Source organism: Sciurus carolinensis, chromosome 3 (genome assembly GCF_902686445.1).
Source record: "Sciurus carolinensis chromosome 3, mSciCar1.2, whole genome shotgun sequence".
In the NCBI taxonomy this organism is placed as follows: domain Eukaryota; kingdom Metazoa; phylum Chordata; class Mammalia; order Rodentia; family Sciuridae; genus Sciurus; species Sciurus carolinensis.
In genome coordinates, this window is record NC_062215.1 from 15,055,097 (window position 1) to 15,071,453 (window position 16,357).

Here is a 16,357-nt window from a genome sequence, read left to right on the forward strand (position 1 = left end):
ACAAGAAGGGTTTGTGCTCTATTAACTTGGAACTTTAATAGTGCACATCTGCAACCCAGACAGATACAACAGCAGATACAAAATGGCCTCCATTTTGTCCATGCCAAATTCTCATGTTACACAGGTTTTCCCTTTACTTTGTAAATAAACATTAATTTTTAATTGTTAATTGTGTGCCTTACTGATCCAGTAAATAAAGTAACCATGTCTCAGGAGTCCCTAAGAAAATTGCTGGAAAAGCACTTTAAAATCACTGCAAATATTTTTTGTATTTAAAAATTCTTAATCTTTTTGATGCTTATATACAAGTTATTTCTTGTGCTATAAATGTTGTGATCCACTGCTCGATTTCTTTCTTTTCCTTGTTTTTTTTTTTCTTAAAAATACACTAAAAGACAAGAGCGATTCTGCTTATTTCTAATGAAGACACTACTCACAATTAAATATCCAGTATTTATCAGAGTTACAAATTCAAACAGTAAAGTGCACCCATTTATAGACGGGATGTGATGGAAACCCATTAGTGCAAGAAATCTGGGCAAATGGAATATGTGATTTGGTGAGAAACCTATAAGCTGAAGTTGTCACCTCTGTCTCCATTTCAGGGAGTGATGTGAATTGGGTGAGTGGAACTTACCAAGTTCCTTTAAAACCTTTCCTCCCACCTGAAGCCAGATGTTAATTCGGCCAATGTTTGCTGCTGGGGAAGGGGTAACTCTAAATACAGTACTAAGATCATCCCATGGCAGTGAAGTAGCAAAAGAGGGCGCAGGCAGTCTGCTTCCAAGGAAATACCTCGTCTCTCGCCCCAATAAACTCCTGTTGGCATTTTCTGATAAAAGACAACTGGCATCCAGAAGTGATATCTACACCCTTTTGCATGACTAAAATAGAAACTGCATTTTGACTGTTAACATTTTAGATGTCTTGCCTGATAGGGTGCAGACCCCAAATCTCTTGTTTATCCTGGAAAACTGAGAGAGAGACCCTGGGGAGAAGTGGCATCAATGGCATATCTAAATCACGACCTGCCTACCTACCTGGAGAGGCAAGTGCAGGTGGTGTGTGATAAGCAGGGGCACTTTTCTAATAGACTAAGAAATTCTTCAAAATGTAGCAGCTCCCCACTAAGAGGTGGTTAAAATGGGATAAGATGCAAAGAGCCCAACAGGCCTGAGACCTGGCCAGGAAGACACCTGAGGCTGCTGGGTTCCTAGCTACAGGCAGATGCACTTCATCTTCTTCTTTCCTTTTTGGGGTGCTGGGAATCAACCCCAGGGGCTCATGCATGCTAGGCAAGTGCTCTACCCTTAGCCCACACTTCATCTTCCTGATGTGGGATGGAGATATAGACAGATCTGTGGGTAGAGGCACTGATGCCCCACCAGGCCTAGGTGAAGTAGCAGGCAGTCCTTACACACCAGGTGAAAAAGTGTTGGGTCTTCAGTTGGCCCCAACATTTGCTTCCGCACACAGAGGTGAATCCTGGCCTGTTTAGGCTTGGGACTTGGGCCTCGGGGGTCCATCTATTTGGTGGGATCTTCTGATCTCAGCTTTCTGCTCCTGGTGTCCTAACGATCCTTTCTGAAAATACTTAACTGTAAACTGGTCTGCTCACAGTTGGATCTCATTCAGGAAACTGCTCTTTCTGTAGCCCTTTACTAACAGGAGCAGAATGATTCCTAATGGCAGAGAATCAATGCTCTTTTGTTGAATTTCAGCAGTTTCGTTTGTCGGGTGGTTTCTTAGTTTTAAGAGCTGATGTGCAGCCAGTGCCAGGACTGTGCTAAGGCTTTGGTCGCAGTGGTCTTGCTGTCCATTTCATGGTGGCCTCCATCACTCAAAGGTCAGGTTAGAGAACAACCACAAGACCTAGAAGATGTGCACAGAGTGACTAGAGAAGAAACCTGCCATCAGGGCTAGAAGACAGAGCTGAAAGGGGTTGGTCTTCACCCTGGAACATTTTTTGTTGTGTATGATTTTAGTTATCACCCCCATAAGCACGCCTAGAAAAAGAAAAAAAAATTCCTCTAATAGTAGAAAATGAAGCGATAGATCTCAAAATGGAATTAGATAACAACAGGCATGGAATGCAATGGCCCTGGGTAGAAATCCTGGCAATCGGTCTTACAGTCCCCAAGACAATCCGATTAGCTTCTCCAAGAACCAAGTTCTTCATAACACCATCTGGGCTTGACAAAGAGGACCAACAGAACAAAATCTGGCTCTAGGTGGAGACGCAGCTAAAAGGCTCATCATACCAGCCAGCTGTCAGGAAGCTTGCTTTCTGTGGAACCGGATGCTCCATGTTTCAGGATCTAAAATGTACACTTTTTCAAGACAGATTTCTACAGCCTTTCACTAAGAATTCAGAGCCATCTTTCTTTTCTCTCTGTTTATTTCCTTCCCTACTCCTGGAAAATCAGATCAGTAGCTTTTAGTGGTTAGAAGAACTCTCAGTGAATTTTTAAAAAAATACCCACAATTTTCATGAATTCCTTGTCTGACCAACATATTTTAAGGGTCAGTTTTTTCCTAAATGTACCTAAAATGCCTGTTAGAAAACCAATGTAGTGACATTTCAAAAAAATATTTTGGGTGTTTTTTTTTTTTTTTTTTTTTTTTGGCAGTGCTGGGGATTGAACCCAGGGCCTTGTGCATGCTAGGCAAGTCCCTACCTCTGAGGTATATCCCCAGTCCCTTTCTTCCAATGTAAGACTTTTCTTCGTTCTCTCTCTCTCTCTCCTTGAGTCTTTTACCCCGTAGAAGACCAATAAAAATGCAAATGAACATTCTAGACCTGATGACTGCAGGGAGCTGGCTGGCAGTCTGGGGAAAAGACCATGGCACACAAATGCACTGGGGTTGGCTATTTGGATAACACTGGATAAGAATGCAAAGGCAAAGGGGCATCACACTCTTTCTAAAGTTCCTAGAAGAAAACGAACAAGAACATCTCACTTTTTAAAAAAGAAAAAAAGACATTTATACAACAAGAACATCAGTGAAAGCGATTGTCTCCTGGAAAAAGCTGACCAGTGTGTCTGATCTCCCTGGGTTAAAGCACACGGCATAAAAATCTCCTCGTTGGCATCTGAAGAGAGGGAGAGAACATGTGGCTGGGGCACAGACCAGAGAAACTGAAGTTCTGGCTCACCGGAGGCCAGCTTCCCAGTCGGCTGCATGCAAAGAATTTCAGCATGTGGGCTGCCACCTCTGAACACCACACAGAAACTACATGAGAAATTAAGCCAGAGAACTACCTCGAATGTGGAAACCAAGCCTGAAATGTGCAGTGAAAACATATGGGTCTCACTCAACAAATGTCTTTTAAACATTAGACTCCACGATGGTCTCTTTGGTTGATAGGGGATGTCTGCCCTTGTCGAGAGTCCCGGGACAACTGCTGTACAGGTTGTCCTGGTATGCCTGAGCCACAGGTAGGGTCCGAGCCACCTTCACATCAGGGTAAGAGGAGGCCTGGCTGACTCTCTCCAACAGGTCTCCACGGGACCATTAGCCAGCATCCCATGGGGGCTATAATAATCGTCCTCCAGCAAATGGCCATTCTGTGCATTGTTGGTTTTGTTATAAAAGGCAATGTTGCTGATGGATGACGGTGGACTGAAAGACTCAGGCTGAGGCAGGTTGCCTGGAGATGTGGGACTGAGAACGGTATCCACTGATGACACTGCCCAGGTCCGATTCTGCTGGTGAAGGTGGGGGTACTGTTGAGTCCGGGCTGTTTTATCTATGATCCCCATGAATGGTGTGGTCCTGGATCGGGTGGGCTCACTGGGGTAACCTCCCTGAGTGGGAGACACTGGTGACAGTTCATCACATGACCTATCATATGCCGGTTTCAGTGGGATTTCCATTTGCTGAATTGAGGAAGAAGGCCGGAAGGTAGGAGTTAGGTTGGAGGTGGATGAGATGCTATTGCTAGATGGAGAGAAGCGAAGGCCCACGCTCTGGGAGTGCAGCAACGGCCTGGGAGTTGGTGGATGGGGTTTGATTTCATTAGGGTTGACACTGATAGGTCTTCTGATTAAATGTGACACATCAGGGGAACCTAACTGGCTGGAGGAACGCTCCAGATCTAGTTTTGAGTGACAGACTGGGTAATAGGATGCTGATTGGCTACGCCCAATCTGGGGTGTCTGGCTGTATCTCATACCACCACGATATGCTGAGGAAGGTCTCTGTGGAAGATCTTCTTTGGTCAACCCTCCGTGCTGACAGATGGCACCTGCACTCAGGCTGGCTTGGACATGCTGCACAGGCCTCCCATCCCCTACAATTCCCCCAATTGACCCTTGATAAACCAATCGGCTCTGGACTGACTCCTATGTCTCCTTGTGAAGCCTGGTATTTACTGGCCATTGAATGGGTGACTTGGCCATAGGCTCCTGTGGGGATGACAGTGCTTGAGTGAACGGCTGAGCTGGGCTGGTTACTCCTCACAATCTGGGCCTTGGCAGGCTGGAGCCTGAGCCCTTGCTGGGGAACTGCCACAGGAAGCTGAGGCATCTGGTAAGGACGCTGGGCCATTTTGGATAACGGAGATTTTGGTCTGCCAGAAGCTGACTAACATTTGTTTCCTGCTGATAGCGCACCGGCGAACCAGACTGGGATCTATAGACACTCATGCTTTCAGCTGGGAGGGCTGGCCCTATACTGAGGGCCTCTGCGGAGTGGGGAAGGGGGAGGGCTTGGGTATTCTTTGCCCTGCCCTCCCACAGGAGGGGGGCTAAACCGATAGGATCCACCCTGATGAGGCGGGGGAAGTATGTGGTGGACTAGGCCTGTAATGAGAGTTCTGGTGAGTTGGAGAAGAGCAGGTGAGGTGGACTGATATCCCTGTCTAGTGGGAGAACCTACAGAACTATTGGACCGGAAGTCAAAACCCTGGTGAGAGCCAAGAGGTGAGCTAGAGATGTAGGCTGAATCCCGATGGGCTGGAGAGGAGGGTGGGCTCTGGATTATCGGGAGCCCCTGGCTGGGCCGAGCCTCTGTCTGGAGGCCAATGGAAACATTTCCACATCCTGTTCAGGTACTCCTCCTCAATATATCTTGTACAGAGTATATATCTTCATTCTGTGGCTCAGGTTCTGTTTCTTCTGGTAGCTGCTGCTGAGGCTGCTGCTGAGGTTGCTGCTGCTGCTGCTGCTGCTGCATCTGCCTACACTCCTCCTCCACTCGCATTAGAAGTCTCTGGATCTCACGGTTGTTTGGACACAGCTTGATGGCCTCGTTCAGATCCTCTAAGGCTGCTGCAAACTGTCTGCTTAACAAAATGCAAACACAGGGATGGGAGTTATTCTGAATCAACAGGAATCACCAAGAGCTGAAAACATGGTCACTATTTTGGAAAACTGTGGTGGCATCTGTGAAGTTTGGGGTGATTTGGTTTAGTTTGATCTTTTTTTGGGGGGTGGTGGTACTGAGAAGTTAACCCAGGGGTGCCTACCACTGAGCTCTATCCCCAGCCTGTTCTTAAAAGTTCATTGATTGATTGATTCATTGATTGACTGTATCAGGGATTGGATTCAGGGTACTCAACCACTGAGCCACATTCCCAGCCCTATTTTGTGTTTTTATTTAGTGACAGGGTTTTGCTGAGTTGGTTAGCACCTTGCTTTTGCTGAAGCTGGCTTTGACTCATGAACCTCCTGCCTCAGCCTCCTGAATCACTGGGATTATAGGTGTGCATCAACCATGTCCAGTTAAATTTTAATTTGAGACAGGGTCTAAGTTGCCCAGGCTGGCCTTGAACTTGTGATCGTACTGTCTACTCTCCTCAGTGCACCACTGTGTCTGGCTAGTTTTGATTTGTAAGGAAGGAAATAAGTAGGATGCCATTCTAAAAAGAGGCTAGAATGATTCCTCAGACCTTTCATCCCCCATCTTTCTTCTGGCATCTCTGGGGTTAGAGGAAAAAGTCCCCATTATGTCAGTCCAGCTGGGCCCTTCAGGAATATTCTTGTGGTGCCCAAATATACACTGGAAGTGTAAGGGTTGGGTTGTCATTTACAGTATCACTGTCAGTGGCTTAGGACAAAACGGTAACGATAATATTAAAATATCTTGATCAGGCAGAAGCTTTCTTTTAGATGCTCAATATTTTGGCTCTAAATTTCAGGTCTGTTCCACTCTAGCAAGAACCCTGTCCTCTGCCCTTTCCACCCCTCATCCCACAGCACTGCTGTGTCTCTTCCACTCCATCAAAGCTGACAGGTATTAGGTTTGCTGGCTAGGTAGCTCAGGTGGAGCGGAGCTTAATCCAAGTAGATTCTAATTTACAATGAGAAAAATGAACTTTCAAGAGATAGTCCCTCCTCTCTATTAACTGCCTGGAAAAGCATTACTACCAGTGATTAGCTTTGTGGGAAAGGAATAAACCAAAGGGAAAGAGAATTTCATAGTAAGCTTCTGTGGAAACTTTGTTACTCCAGATAGTTAGACTGACATCACTGCCACGTCATCATTCGACTCAGTCTGGGTTTGATTTCTCAGCCATATTCCCCCAGGTCAGCAGTGAACCCAAAGCAGTTCTTTCCCATGCAGAGTTGGGAGATGGTAGAGAGCTGGGTAGGAGGCATCAAGGACAGAGACAAGTTATCCAAAGGACAATGATGGCAGGTTCTAGGACCTTCTGGAGGCTTTTACACCCAGTGACCAAACTATAGCAGATGGGCACGAGGAACAGAGGATATACTTCTCTTGGCCCTCCTGTCTCTGTGTGTGTTAGTGGTGTGCTTTAGGCGAGGAAGGTTGATGCCCACCAGATCTGAGGAGAGCCCCAGAAGGAAGACAAATAAACCAGGGTTTTCCCAAATGTCTAGGAAGAGAGGAGCCTGTGATGATTAGTGATCCACCCTGCTTTTCCTTTAAAAGGGTCAGTGGAATGTTTGGATTAAGTGATTTCCTCTTTAAATCATTAGTCTCATTATGCAATCTGATTTGGGTTGAAAAGTGACACATGGCAGAGGCTTCTTGGAAGAAAGTGCCATTCTCCATTTTACTTTCTCCCCAAATAAGGTTTTGGTCTTCATATATCAGAAGATTTACTGATCTTGAGCTGAGTGCTGTCCTACGGCGGCCATCCCAAGCGTGGCCTAAGAGTCCTTCAAGGCAAGACGCATTTGGGTACATATGCCCCAGGGTGGCCTACTTTGCCTTGGCCAGCTTTTCCGAAAAGAGACCTCCTTGCTTTTCACCCTCTCTCTCTCTCTCTTTCCTCACCTGCTGCTGCGTTTTGCCCTTGCTCTTGCATAGTAAGCTTCATAAGATTTCGGTTTCAGCTCCAGGGCCTTAGTAGCAAATTCCTCCGCCATTCCAAATCCTGTCATTACAATAGGTGTGCAAGTGAGTCATTGAAGAGATATAATAAATAGACAACTTGGGAATAAAAACAAATTATATGTACATTTTTTTTTGACATTTCTGGATGGAACACTGGGATTCTGGACATGCCTGACATGGCTCTAGCCACTGGTCCACAGACTAAAAGTTTCCTTGTGCCTGCAAATGCTCACTGGACTTTATCTGCCCAGAGTGTTAAAACACTTTTAATTTGGACTTTTTCTGCCTTTTTAGCCAAATTCTTTTTAGCTCAGAAGCCAAACACCAACCCTTCACAGTGAAGCTCCTGAATTTGGAAACCTGAACTCATTACGCATACTTATGAGGCAATGCCGAGACATCACCACCTCAGGCGGCCCCTCATCCTACCCATACCATTCTGCTGTGCCCACGAGCCTTGGTTCCTGACAGATAAGTGAGAACATGTCCTATGAAACCAGGAGGAAGGGGCTGAGTAAGGCAAACTGTAGGGACTATGGAAATGGTACATGGATGTCAGACAGATGTTGGGCTCAGTTCTGTAGTCTGCTTCATAAGTCCTCAGAGAGTACTGTGTATTTTCTCACCCATACTTACTTTACAGGTTCGATTAAGTATGATAACCATCTATGTGCTGTATGTAGTTCCTGGCACATAGCAGGTGCTCAATAAATTGTTCTTTCTATTCATAGATGCTTCTCTAAATTGTTCTTCCTTTTATCTGTTTTCTTACTTAGGAAGCATTTAAAAAAAAAAAAAAATAAACGAGAGGACCCTGGTTATAACTGGGGTCTATGCTACCACTGGAGGATCTCTGGAGGAAATCTGCTTTTACTTCTGAGAACACCTGGGAACGGGGACCAGGTAGAGTCCATGGTTTTTAAGATCCCCTTAAACACTAAGCAAAAGAGGAAGGATTTTCTTCTTTAATGTCATAGTATAGCTCAGTAGCCTCTGATTACATTCAAAATTCTTAAGGCAGAAAACAAGGCAGTACAAAGGCCTGGGGCATAGGTAAAAAAAGTTCTAAAAAATTAATGAGGAATTTTCTACTGAAGAAGACAGACTTCTGGTGCTTAGCACCAGTCTTGGCCCATGGTAGTACTTATTAACTTTCTGAACAAGTATGGGGCTAGAGAAAGCATTTCAATGTACACTGGCCATGTTCTATCCCTACTCTGTTTCCTACCTCACTCTTCTATTTTTCTTTTGGGATAATCATTATTTCTGGGAACATGAGAGTACTTTAAGAATTGATTATTTGCCAGGGAAAGAAAGAAGCTAGCAGGTTGGCAGCAAATTCAAAGCTTTGCTTCATTCTCACTAGCTGAGGACACAGAAACCCATGGGACTGCTACTTCCGTTTCACAGGAGAAACCTCAGCAGAGGAACCTCACTGCCTTCAAGATGGCCCTCTGACGCTATCTTCCATCAAAAAGAATCTCATCCATGTTTTTCTCAGTGCCCTGGGGCAACTCTGCTTCTGAAGGTTATAACTGTGTCCTCTGAGACAGCCAAGTCCATTCAGCATTCTTTTCATTGTCAGGTTTTAGGATTTGGATGAATGAAATAAAGGTCACATACATAAATAATCTTTCTGGAATTGACAGCAGATTCCTTGCCACGGAGGCTGAAATCTTGCTTCTATACAGCTAAGTTTTTTACTGATAACATTCCTGTTTGACTTAGATTATTTCTATCTCTTGAGGAATAGTGAGACCTTAGGCTGGTGAATGTCAGCAATTCCTGACATGATCTTAGTGATTCCTATATCTCAGAGTTATCTTGCCTCAGGAATGTCAGTATTCATGGGAGTAGTGACTGAGAGTGTCTGAGACTGTATCTGCAAGGCAGGCAAGAAGGACCAAGGACAACTAGGGTGAGAAAGGGCCAGAAGAGTTCTGACATGCCCTTTAGAGCAAGAAGGGACATGGCATGCTGGAATAAAAAGATGAGGAAGGAAGTGAATAGATCAAGAACAGCCTTAGAAATTAAACCTTAAGCCCATGGTCCTGAGTTGTCTTTCCAGTCTTTCCTTGGATGACTGGGAAGTATACTAGAAAGGAAGGGAATGACTGCCGTTTGTACCTAAGTGCAGCTGGGATTCTATTGACTGCTGCCCTCACATTTCCCTAAGACCACAAAATAGACTTGGGGGGACAGGGAAGAGGATGATGATATTCCAATCACTTTGGTGGGAATCATTAAAATTCAGAATGTAAAGTGCTCACAGCACTTTATCCAGCTCTGGATGGCTTTGTTTCTTTCAAACTGCAAATGTCAGTGTTCTGTGAAGGACAACCAAGCTCGACTGTGGCAGAGAGAGGACTGCAGGGGCCTAGTACAAGCTAGTGAGTGGCATGAACTTTCAACTTACAGGACTGCAAAAAGGAGTTGGGGTGAGAGGGACTTACATTCATTTTCCTGCGACATCGAGAGAGGTTGAGGAGGAGAGACACCTTTAGCTCCCGGAAGGTTTTAGGTCCTCACCAAACCCTTCTCTAGGGAATTTCTTCAGAGCATACTGGTAGCGCTGGGCAGCCTCCTTTACTTTACCTTTCTAACAGGGGTAGAGATGGAAAAGCACATCGTTGGTCTGCTGAGCAGCTAAGGAATTTGGTCTCTATTTCCTTCCTGCTCCCAGAAGTTGTCACTTCCCACACACCCTGATGGTGAGAGCAGAAAGATCTTAATGCCTCTACAGGAGACCCACTTGACAGGAAAGGAAAGGTAAGGGGAGACCCAAAGAGAAACAAAATCTTGGCAAATGAAAGGCCTGCATCCCAATTTACCAAATGGATTCCAAAGGGCTGATTTTGCTCACGTCAAAGTTCACTTTTCTTGGATTGCTTTCCCTGGGACACACCTCACTTCCTCGTCCCAAACACTTCACAGGTATTGCTTTCTCCTGTGGTTTCTGGCTTGTTTGGAGACTCTCTTTCCTGTCTGATGCTGCCACCTGGCTACCTTCCAGAAAAGAGTATTCTCTTCCTCACAAAGAATGTGAGAGTTAAAACGGTCCAGTTGTTGTTTCCCTAATCTTGGGGTAGAAATTAATCAATCAGTTTCCCCACTGGTGGAAAAGACATGGGGTATGTGGTAGAAGGGAAGTGAAGCTTAGAATCTGTGATTCCATCTGACTTTGTAGGAGAGATTATTCACAATGAAGTAATCTATGACTGACCTAGGAATCTGGCCACAGAGGACTTGAACTTTCTTACAATTTTTCTGAAAATCTGTAAGCTGATCCCAGAAAGATGTAGGAGGCATCCCCATGCTTCTCTAGTCTGTAGAGCTGCAACTCCCCAGGGATGCTCATCTTTTATTTTCCCTTTAGCACCTTTTGCTAGGAGAACTGTGGAGTCTTCCAAGGTAGAATTCAGTGTAAGAAAAACAATACCTCTGCCTATTTTCATTAGGAGGTGGTCTCCTTGCCCTTGGAAAACCAGAAATTATGCTATGACCAGGGCTTATATTCTCGATAGTGATGCCCTTCTAAGGTCATAACTGTGACGCCTACAGTAACGAGGATCTTCTGTGAAGTTGTGTGAAATCAAGATTGGGTCAGGGTTCAAGCTTCCTGAAAGCCCTCTTCATCATGAATCTCACTCAAAGGTATGCAGGAAATAGAATTATACTCCCAGGAACTTAAGACATTTTTTCACTTGATGGAGGGATAACATGCTTCAAATTGATTGCTCATCTTTTAGGCCTGGAGATGCCTCAGGGATTCCTGCTGCTAAAAACTAAGATGGATTTGTATTCATCTTCTTCATGAGAAGATGATCCAGCTAATCTAAACACCATAAGATGACTTTGGCATGGAATGTTCTTAAGGCACTTCCTATGGGCCATGTTTATGTTGGGGTATGGAGAATTCAGCTCAAATGCTGAGTACAGACACATCCCAAACTTTCTTTTTGTCATTCATTGAGTGACTCCAAGCAAATCTTCTAACTGCTATTTGTCTTGATTTCTTTATCTTATTCAAATAGCTGATACACTATTTCTACTAGACTTTTAAATCTATGTATATATTAAACATGAAAGCTAAGAAAAATAGCTTGGAAATAGCTATACTATGCTATTTTTCTTCTACTTGTCCCATTCGTTTCTCACTTAGCAACTTCCATGTAGCATCTGTCACCGCTTGTTAGGGAGCAGACTGAACTAGGGCTTTGGGGTCACCAGTTGCAGGCAAGTATGGACTACCCCTGCTCTCTTGTTGGGAAGGCAAAATCCCAGATCCTCAAATTAGGAGTCCATCACTGAGGAATGACATTCTACCTCTGCTTCTAAAACAAGATGAGAACTGCCAAGATTTGGAAGATTCTGTGTAGAAAACAGTGGCTGTTTTGAGGAAACTGTTCCTCCTGCCCTCACCTTATAAAACATGTCCCCCCTCTTCCATCAGCTTGCTCAACAGGATGATCATGATGTCTGGTTTGGAGGTAGCCATCGCCCATGTGGCTGGACCTGTAGTGTACAGGATGCATGATGGGTAAAAAACTCATACAATGTAAGGGTGGTAGGAAGCTAGGTGAAAAAAACATCCCAGGGGAATTTCTGCTGAGAGAACAACTTGCTCCACAATAATTACCTTGTCTTTTAGACCTGGGAGTATTTTAGTGACTCCCACTGCCAAGAAGCTGTATTGGATTTGTATTCACCTTAAAATAAGAATATCTGAATTGTCTAAGCTTGCACCACAGAAGGGCAGCAAAGCCTGCAAGTTCATATGGGCATATAGTGGCGTAGTTTGGAATTATTTAAGTCAGGAAATTAGGAGAAAGGGTTTACATTAAAGTTACCAGAAGGTTTGAGAAATTCCAGAAGGTTAATTTATTTTTGATCCAGGACTCAATATTCCCAGATGTTCAGACTCTCAATTTTCAAGTATGTACTTCACAGAAGGGAAACCACTGAAAACTCTAAAGGCTCCCTTCATTTGTAAGTGCCAGATAGGACTCCCAGAGATTCACTCTGAACCAGGGGCACAGTTTGAATATCAAACAGACATGAAACAAACCAACATTACTGAGGATTACTTTACCCACAAAAAGAAGAAAAGGTTAAATTATTAGTTTACAGATGCCTGAATTATTTACGAACTAGGCTTTACAGGGTTAGTTATCAAAAGTTCAAGTTATTCTCTACAACAGTCATTTTTAAAAAATCTTCTTTTAAGGTGAAGTAAATTAAAAGATTAGAGGTGTAGGGAACTCATGCAGGCTAAAATCAAAGAGGAGAAGGCAAAGCTGACCAAGCCATCAGACCACGCCTGATGCTGACAGCGGTGAAATATACCTCGTGGGCGACTCGGTAACGTCTGACAACCTTCAAAGAAAGGAGAAAACAAAAAGTTGTAGGAGAGGAAAAAAAAATGGATGAAGGTGAAAAAAAAAAAAAAAAAAAAAAAGAAGGAAAAAGCAGCAGTGAGAGGCAGGCAGCAAAAAAGCCAGCATATCAGCCAACCCTTGTCTATAGGTCTGTGGGGTGGGGAGCAGCTGGGACAGCGGCAGCAGGGGCTTGAGAGTCTGAAGCACATACAGAGCAAGGGAAAGCAAAGGCTCATGGCACTGCAGGGATCCAGGAAGCTCACAGGGTGGGGCTGGAACTAAGATGTGCTTAAGTTTAAGGTCAGGGCTTTCTTTTGGCTAAGGCTTCTAGGGGCATGGCAGAGAACCATGAAACTCTGGACACAGGGTGCTACAGGTCATGGCTCAGATGATACTCTCTCTGTGCCAGGAGCATTTCTGTTCATTTGGATAATAACTGGGCCAGGGCAGAAGGGGAGCTATATATACACCAAACATCCAGGCAGCCAGGCCACTGGACCAGTCTGGCCCCTGGGCACAGATGGCCAATGCCATCTTTCTTTCTCCTACCTATTTTAGCTCCTTTCTTCAGGAGAGTGACAACGACAGAAGTGTTCCGGCAACCCACTGCCCTATCCAGAGGGCGCATTCCACTGTAGTCAACGTGCTCAATCATGGCTCCATGATCCACCAGGAACTGGACCTAGAACATGGATCAAGCAGAGCAGTTAACATAGGAGCAAGGGTTCCACATGGATTCTAAGGCATGTGGCTGTCTCCTGCCCTTTATTTAGCTGGCCTGAGCTAAGCGGTATAGCCACACTGCCATATTCTTGGTCTTTAATAGTGTTTTGCATATTTCTGCCCTCTAAAAAATATAGATCTATACATCAGGAATCAGAATCATTAAAATATTATTCCACCTTTACCCTTAGACAGTATCATGATGGAGAACCTTCCTATTCCTACTGTCCTGAGGCTAGTTTACAGATACTCACCACCTCAGCATCACCATAGAAAGCTGCCAAGTCCAGTGGGGTGCGGCCATTCTTGTCAGCATGGTCTGTGGCAGCTCCATTATCCACTAGAGAACGTACTACTGAGAGATGGCCCTTCAAACAAGCCCAGCTGAGGGCTGTCAATCCTTCTTTGTCCATTAAAGCAATAGAGGCACCTATAAGATAAAGTGATAATACAGGATGGAGGAATCACGAAAATTCATAGCAGGACAGAAAGCTAGTACTTAAGATATATATATATTGCCAAAGAACACCTTCTGTTTCTGGATGTTTCCATTTTAAGATTGACTTTGGTATGTCAGTTATATATCTCAATAAACTATTAAAAATTGATTCAGGGCTGGGGTTGTGGCTCAGTGGTAGAGAGCTTGCCTAGCATGTATGGGGCACTGGGTTCAATCCTTAGCACCACATATAAATAAATGAATGAAATAAAGGTCCATCAACAACTGAAAATATATATAAAAAATTAAACTGATCTGATAAGCTGCCAGTAGAATAAAGCCCTGTAGTTTCACTAGGTATTCAATGTGTTCTATAGTCTATCAGTAAGTTTCATTACTCCCCTGTGAGAATCCTCTACTTTGGCCTAATGGATACGCTCACTGCCTCTAGAATCTTCTTCCACAGCTGCTTCTGAATCCTCACCTTTGGATAATGTTGCTCCCATGTGTAGAATACTTTACTTTCCCCATAATTTGCCTCACTTCTACTCATTTGCTAGAAACTGTTCCAAATCCCACTGACTCCAAGAAGCTTCTTGCAATTCATCATTAATTTATTTTGGATCTGCTTAACATATTCTCTTATCTGTTTTTATGTGTCCCATTTGCATATAAGAAATTTTCAATGAATGTTTTCTGAACTGAGTGGAAGTCTTCCACTTATAATAGTGTAAATTGCTTGACAGAGTCTCATAAAACAGGAGTCAGTATATGTTTACTACTTTATTCCTCCCTACAAATGTAGGGGTAATGTACTCATGGGAGAATACTGAACCCAGGTCACAAAAGAAACTCTGAATTTAATCTAAAAAAGTCCAGTTCATAGAAACATAGAGTAAAATGGTATTTTCCAGAGGCTGAGGGATGGAGCAATTGGAGAGATGTTGAACAAGGACACAAACTTTCAGTTACATTGGAAAAATAAATTTAAGAGAGCTACTGTATGTGATGGTTACTATAATTAAAAACAATATTTTATACACTTGAATACTGCTGACAGAGATTTTAAGCATTTCCACCACAAAAATAAGTACTGTGAAGTAAAGGCAATGTTAGGTAGTTTGATTTAGCCATTTGACAATGTATGCGTACAGCAAAACATCACGGTGTATATATATAATGTTTTTACTTGTCATTTTAAAAACAATTCGGAGTTTAAACAGTTAGCCATCTGCAACAACCCCCATCCCCACCATCTTAATACCTTTTATATTTTGCACCTGAATCCTGTCAAACATTTCCAGTTTCATCTGTAAGGATCAAGCACACTTGACACACTCGTATGTAAAATCAGTCTAATGTTCAATATACATTTAGTTCTTAGGACTAAGCTGCAAGCTCTCTGATGGCAAGGAGCCATTTTAAAGAGCACCTAAGATAATTCTCTACGTACAGATGGCAGGTCCTACTTACTAACTAAATTAGAGATCAGTTTACTAGTGCACATGGGACACTTTCAGGATGGCTTCTCACCTGGACAGAATTCAGATGTCAGTTTAAATTTTGGACCTGCCACAGACAGGTTCAGAGTCTATGCAGCACTTATCTGGCCTCTAACCTTTCTGACCCCAGATGTCAGCCAACTCTGTGGTTTTCCACAGTAGGATGAAAACCTGGAAGGTACCAAACCTCCAAATGGGATGAAAGCCCTTTGTATATGGGTTCATCTTTTCATAATGGCGTAGTCTGCAGTTAAAACACTGACTCTGGAGTGAACATGGTATGAACTTAAAAGCTCCAAAAGGTTTTCTCAGCTACAATATCTGTAAGTTCTCTGGACAGCATCTCCAGTGGTGGAAAAACCAGAAGAAAAACCAGAAGGATATTATCTATAATATGTTTTGGATACATATTATAGATAAATGACTTTTTAAAGATAAGGAAAATTAGAATTTAAGACATTAAATGGACATACACATGACACAAATCTGTAAAGTGTTCAATACTTCTAAAATTCAGTTTGTAATCTTCTCTCTTTTGTTTCTCACGTAGTTAATGAAATCACAATTGTCATCCATCTAAAGTTCCAACATCTGTTTTACAACTTTGGAGTTATTTTCAACTCTTCTCTTTTTTATTTCTTGTATTTAATTAGGATTTAAAAAATTTTTTTCAGTATTGGCAATCAAGTTTAGGATCTCATGCATGGTAGGCAGTACTCTGCCATTGAGTAACATTCCTATACCTTTTATTTTTTATTTTGAGACAGGTTTTCACCAAGTTGCCCAGGCTGACCTAAGAACTTGGGATCCTCCTGCCTCAGCCTCCTGAGCAGCTGGGATTATAGGTGTGCACCACTGGGCCTGGATAATAAGTCTTAATATCCAAAATATTTATTGCACTTGACCCTTTTGTTCTATTTTGATAGTGACTGCTCATGTATTAGTCCTCCTTATGTTCCATCTATTCTGTTACAATGGCTTTCTAATATATTGGGCCTGCTATCATTCCT

The 16,357-nt window shown here is 43.3% G+C and overlaps 1 protein-coding gene across 1 annotated transcript in view; it reads right to left on the reverse strand.

Moving 5' to 3' along the window:
- Window positions 1-326: 326 nt before the first annotated feature.
- Window positions 327-16,357, reverse strand: part of Tanc2 (tetratricopeptide repeat, ankyrin repeat and coiled-coil containing 2) — a 476,564-nt gene continuing 460,533 nt past the window's right edge. The window contains 16 exon segments of the mRNA XM_047542811.1: window positions 327-3,361; window positions 3,363-3,408; window positions 3,411-3,512; window positions 3,515-4,337; window positions 4,339-4,580; window positions 4,583-4,661; window positions 4,663-4,776; window positions 4,778-4,836; window positions 4,839-5,284; window positions 7,246-7,345; window positions 9,755-9,826; window positions 9,829-9,904; window positions 11,728-11,745; window positions 11,747-11,820; window positions 13,233-13,365; window positions 13,661-13,836. Coding sequence (XP_047398767.1) covers window positions 3,331-3,361; window positions 3,363-3,408; window positions 3,411-3,512; window positions 3,515-4,337; window positions 4,339-4,580; window positions 4,583-4,661; window positions 4,663-4,776; window positions 4,778-4,836; window positions 4,839-5,284; window positions 7,246-7,345; window positions 9,755-9,826; window positions 9,829-9,904; window positions 11,728-11,745; window positions 11,747-11,820; window positions 13,233-13,365; window positions 13,661-13,836 — 2,591 coding nt within the window. The 3' untranslated portion in view covers window positions 327-3,330.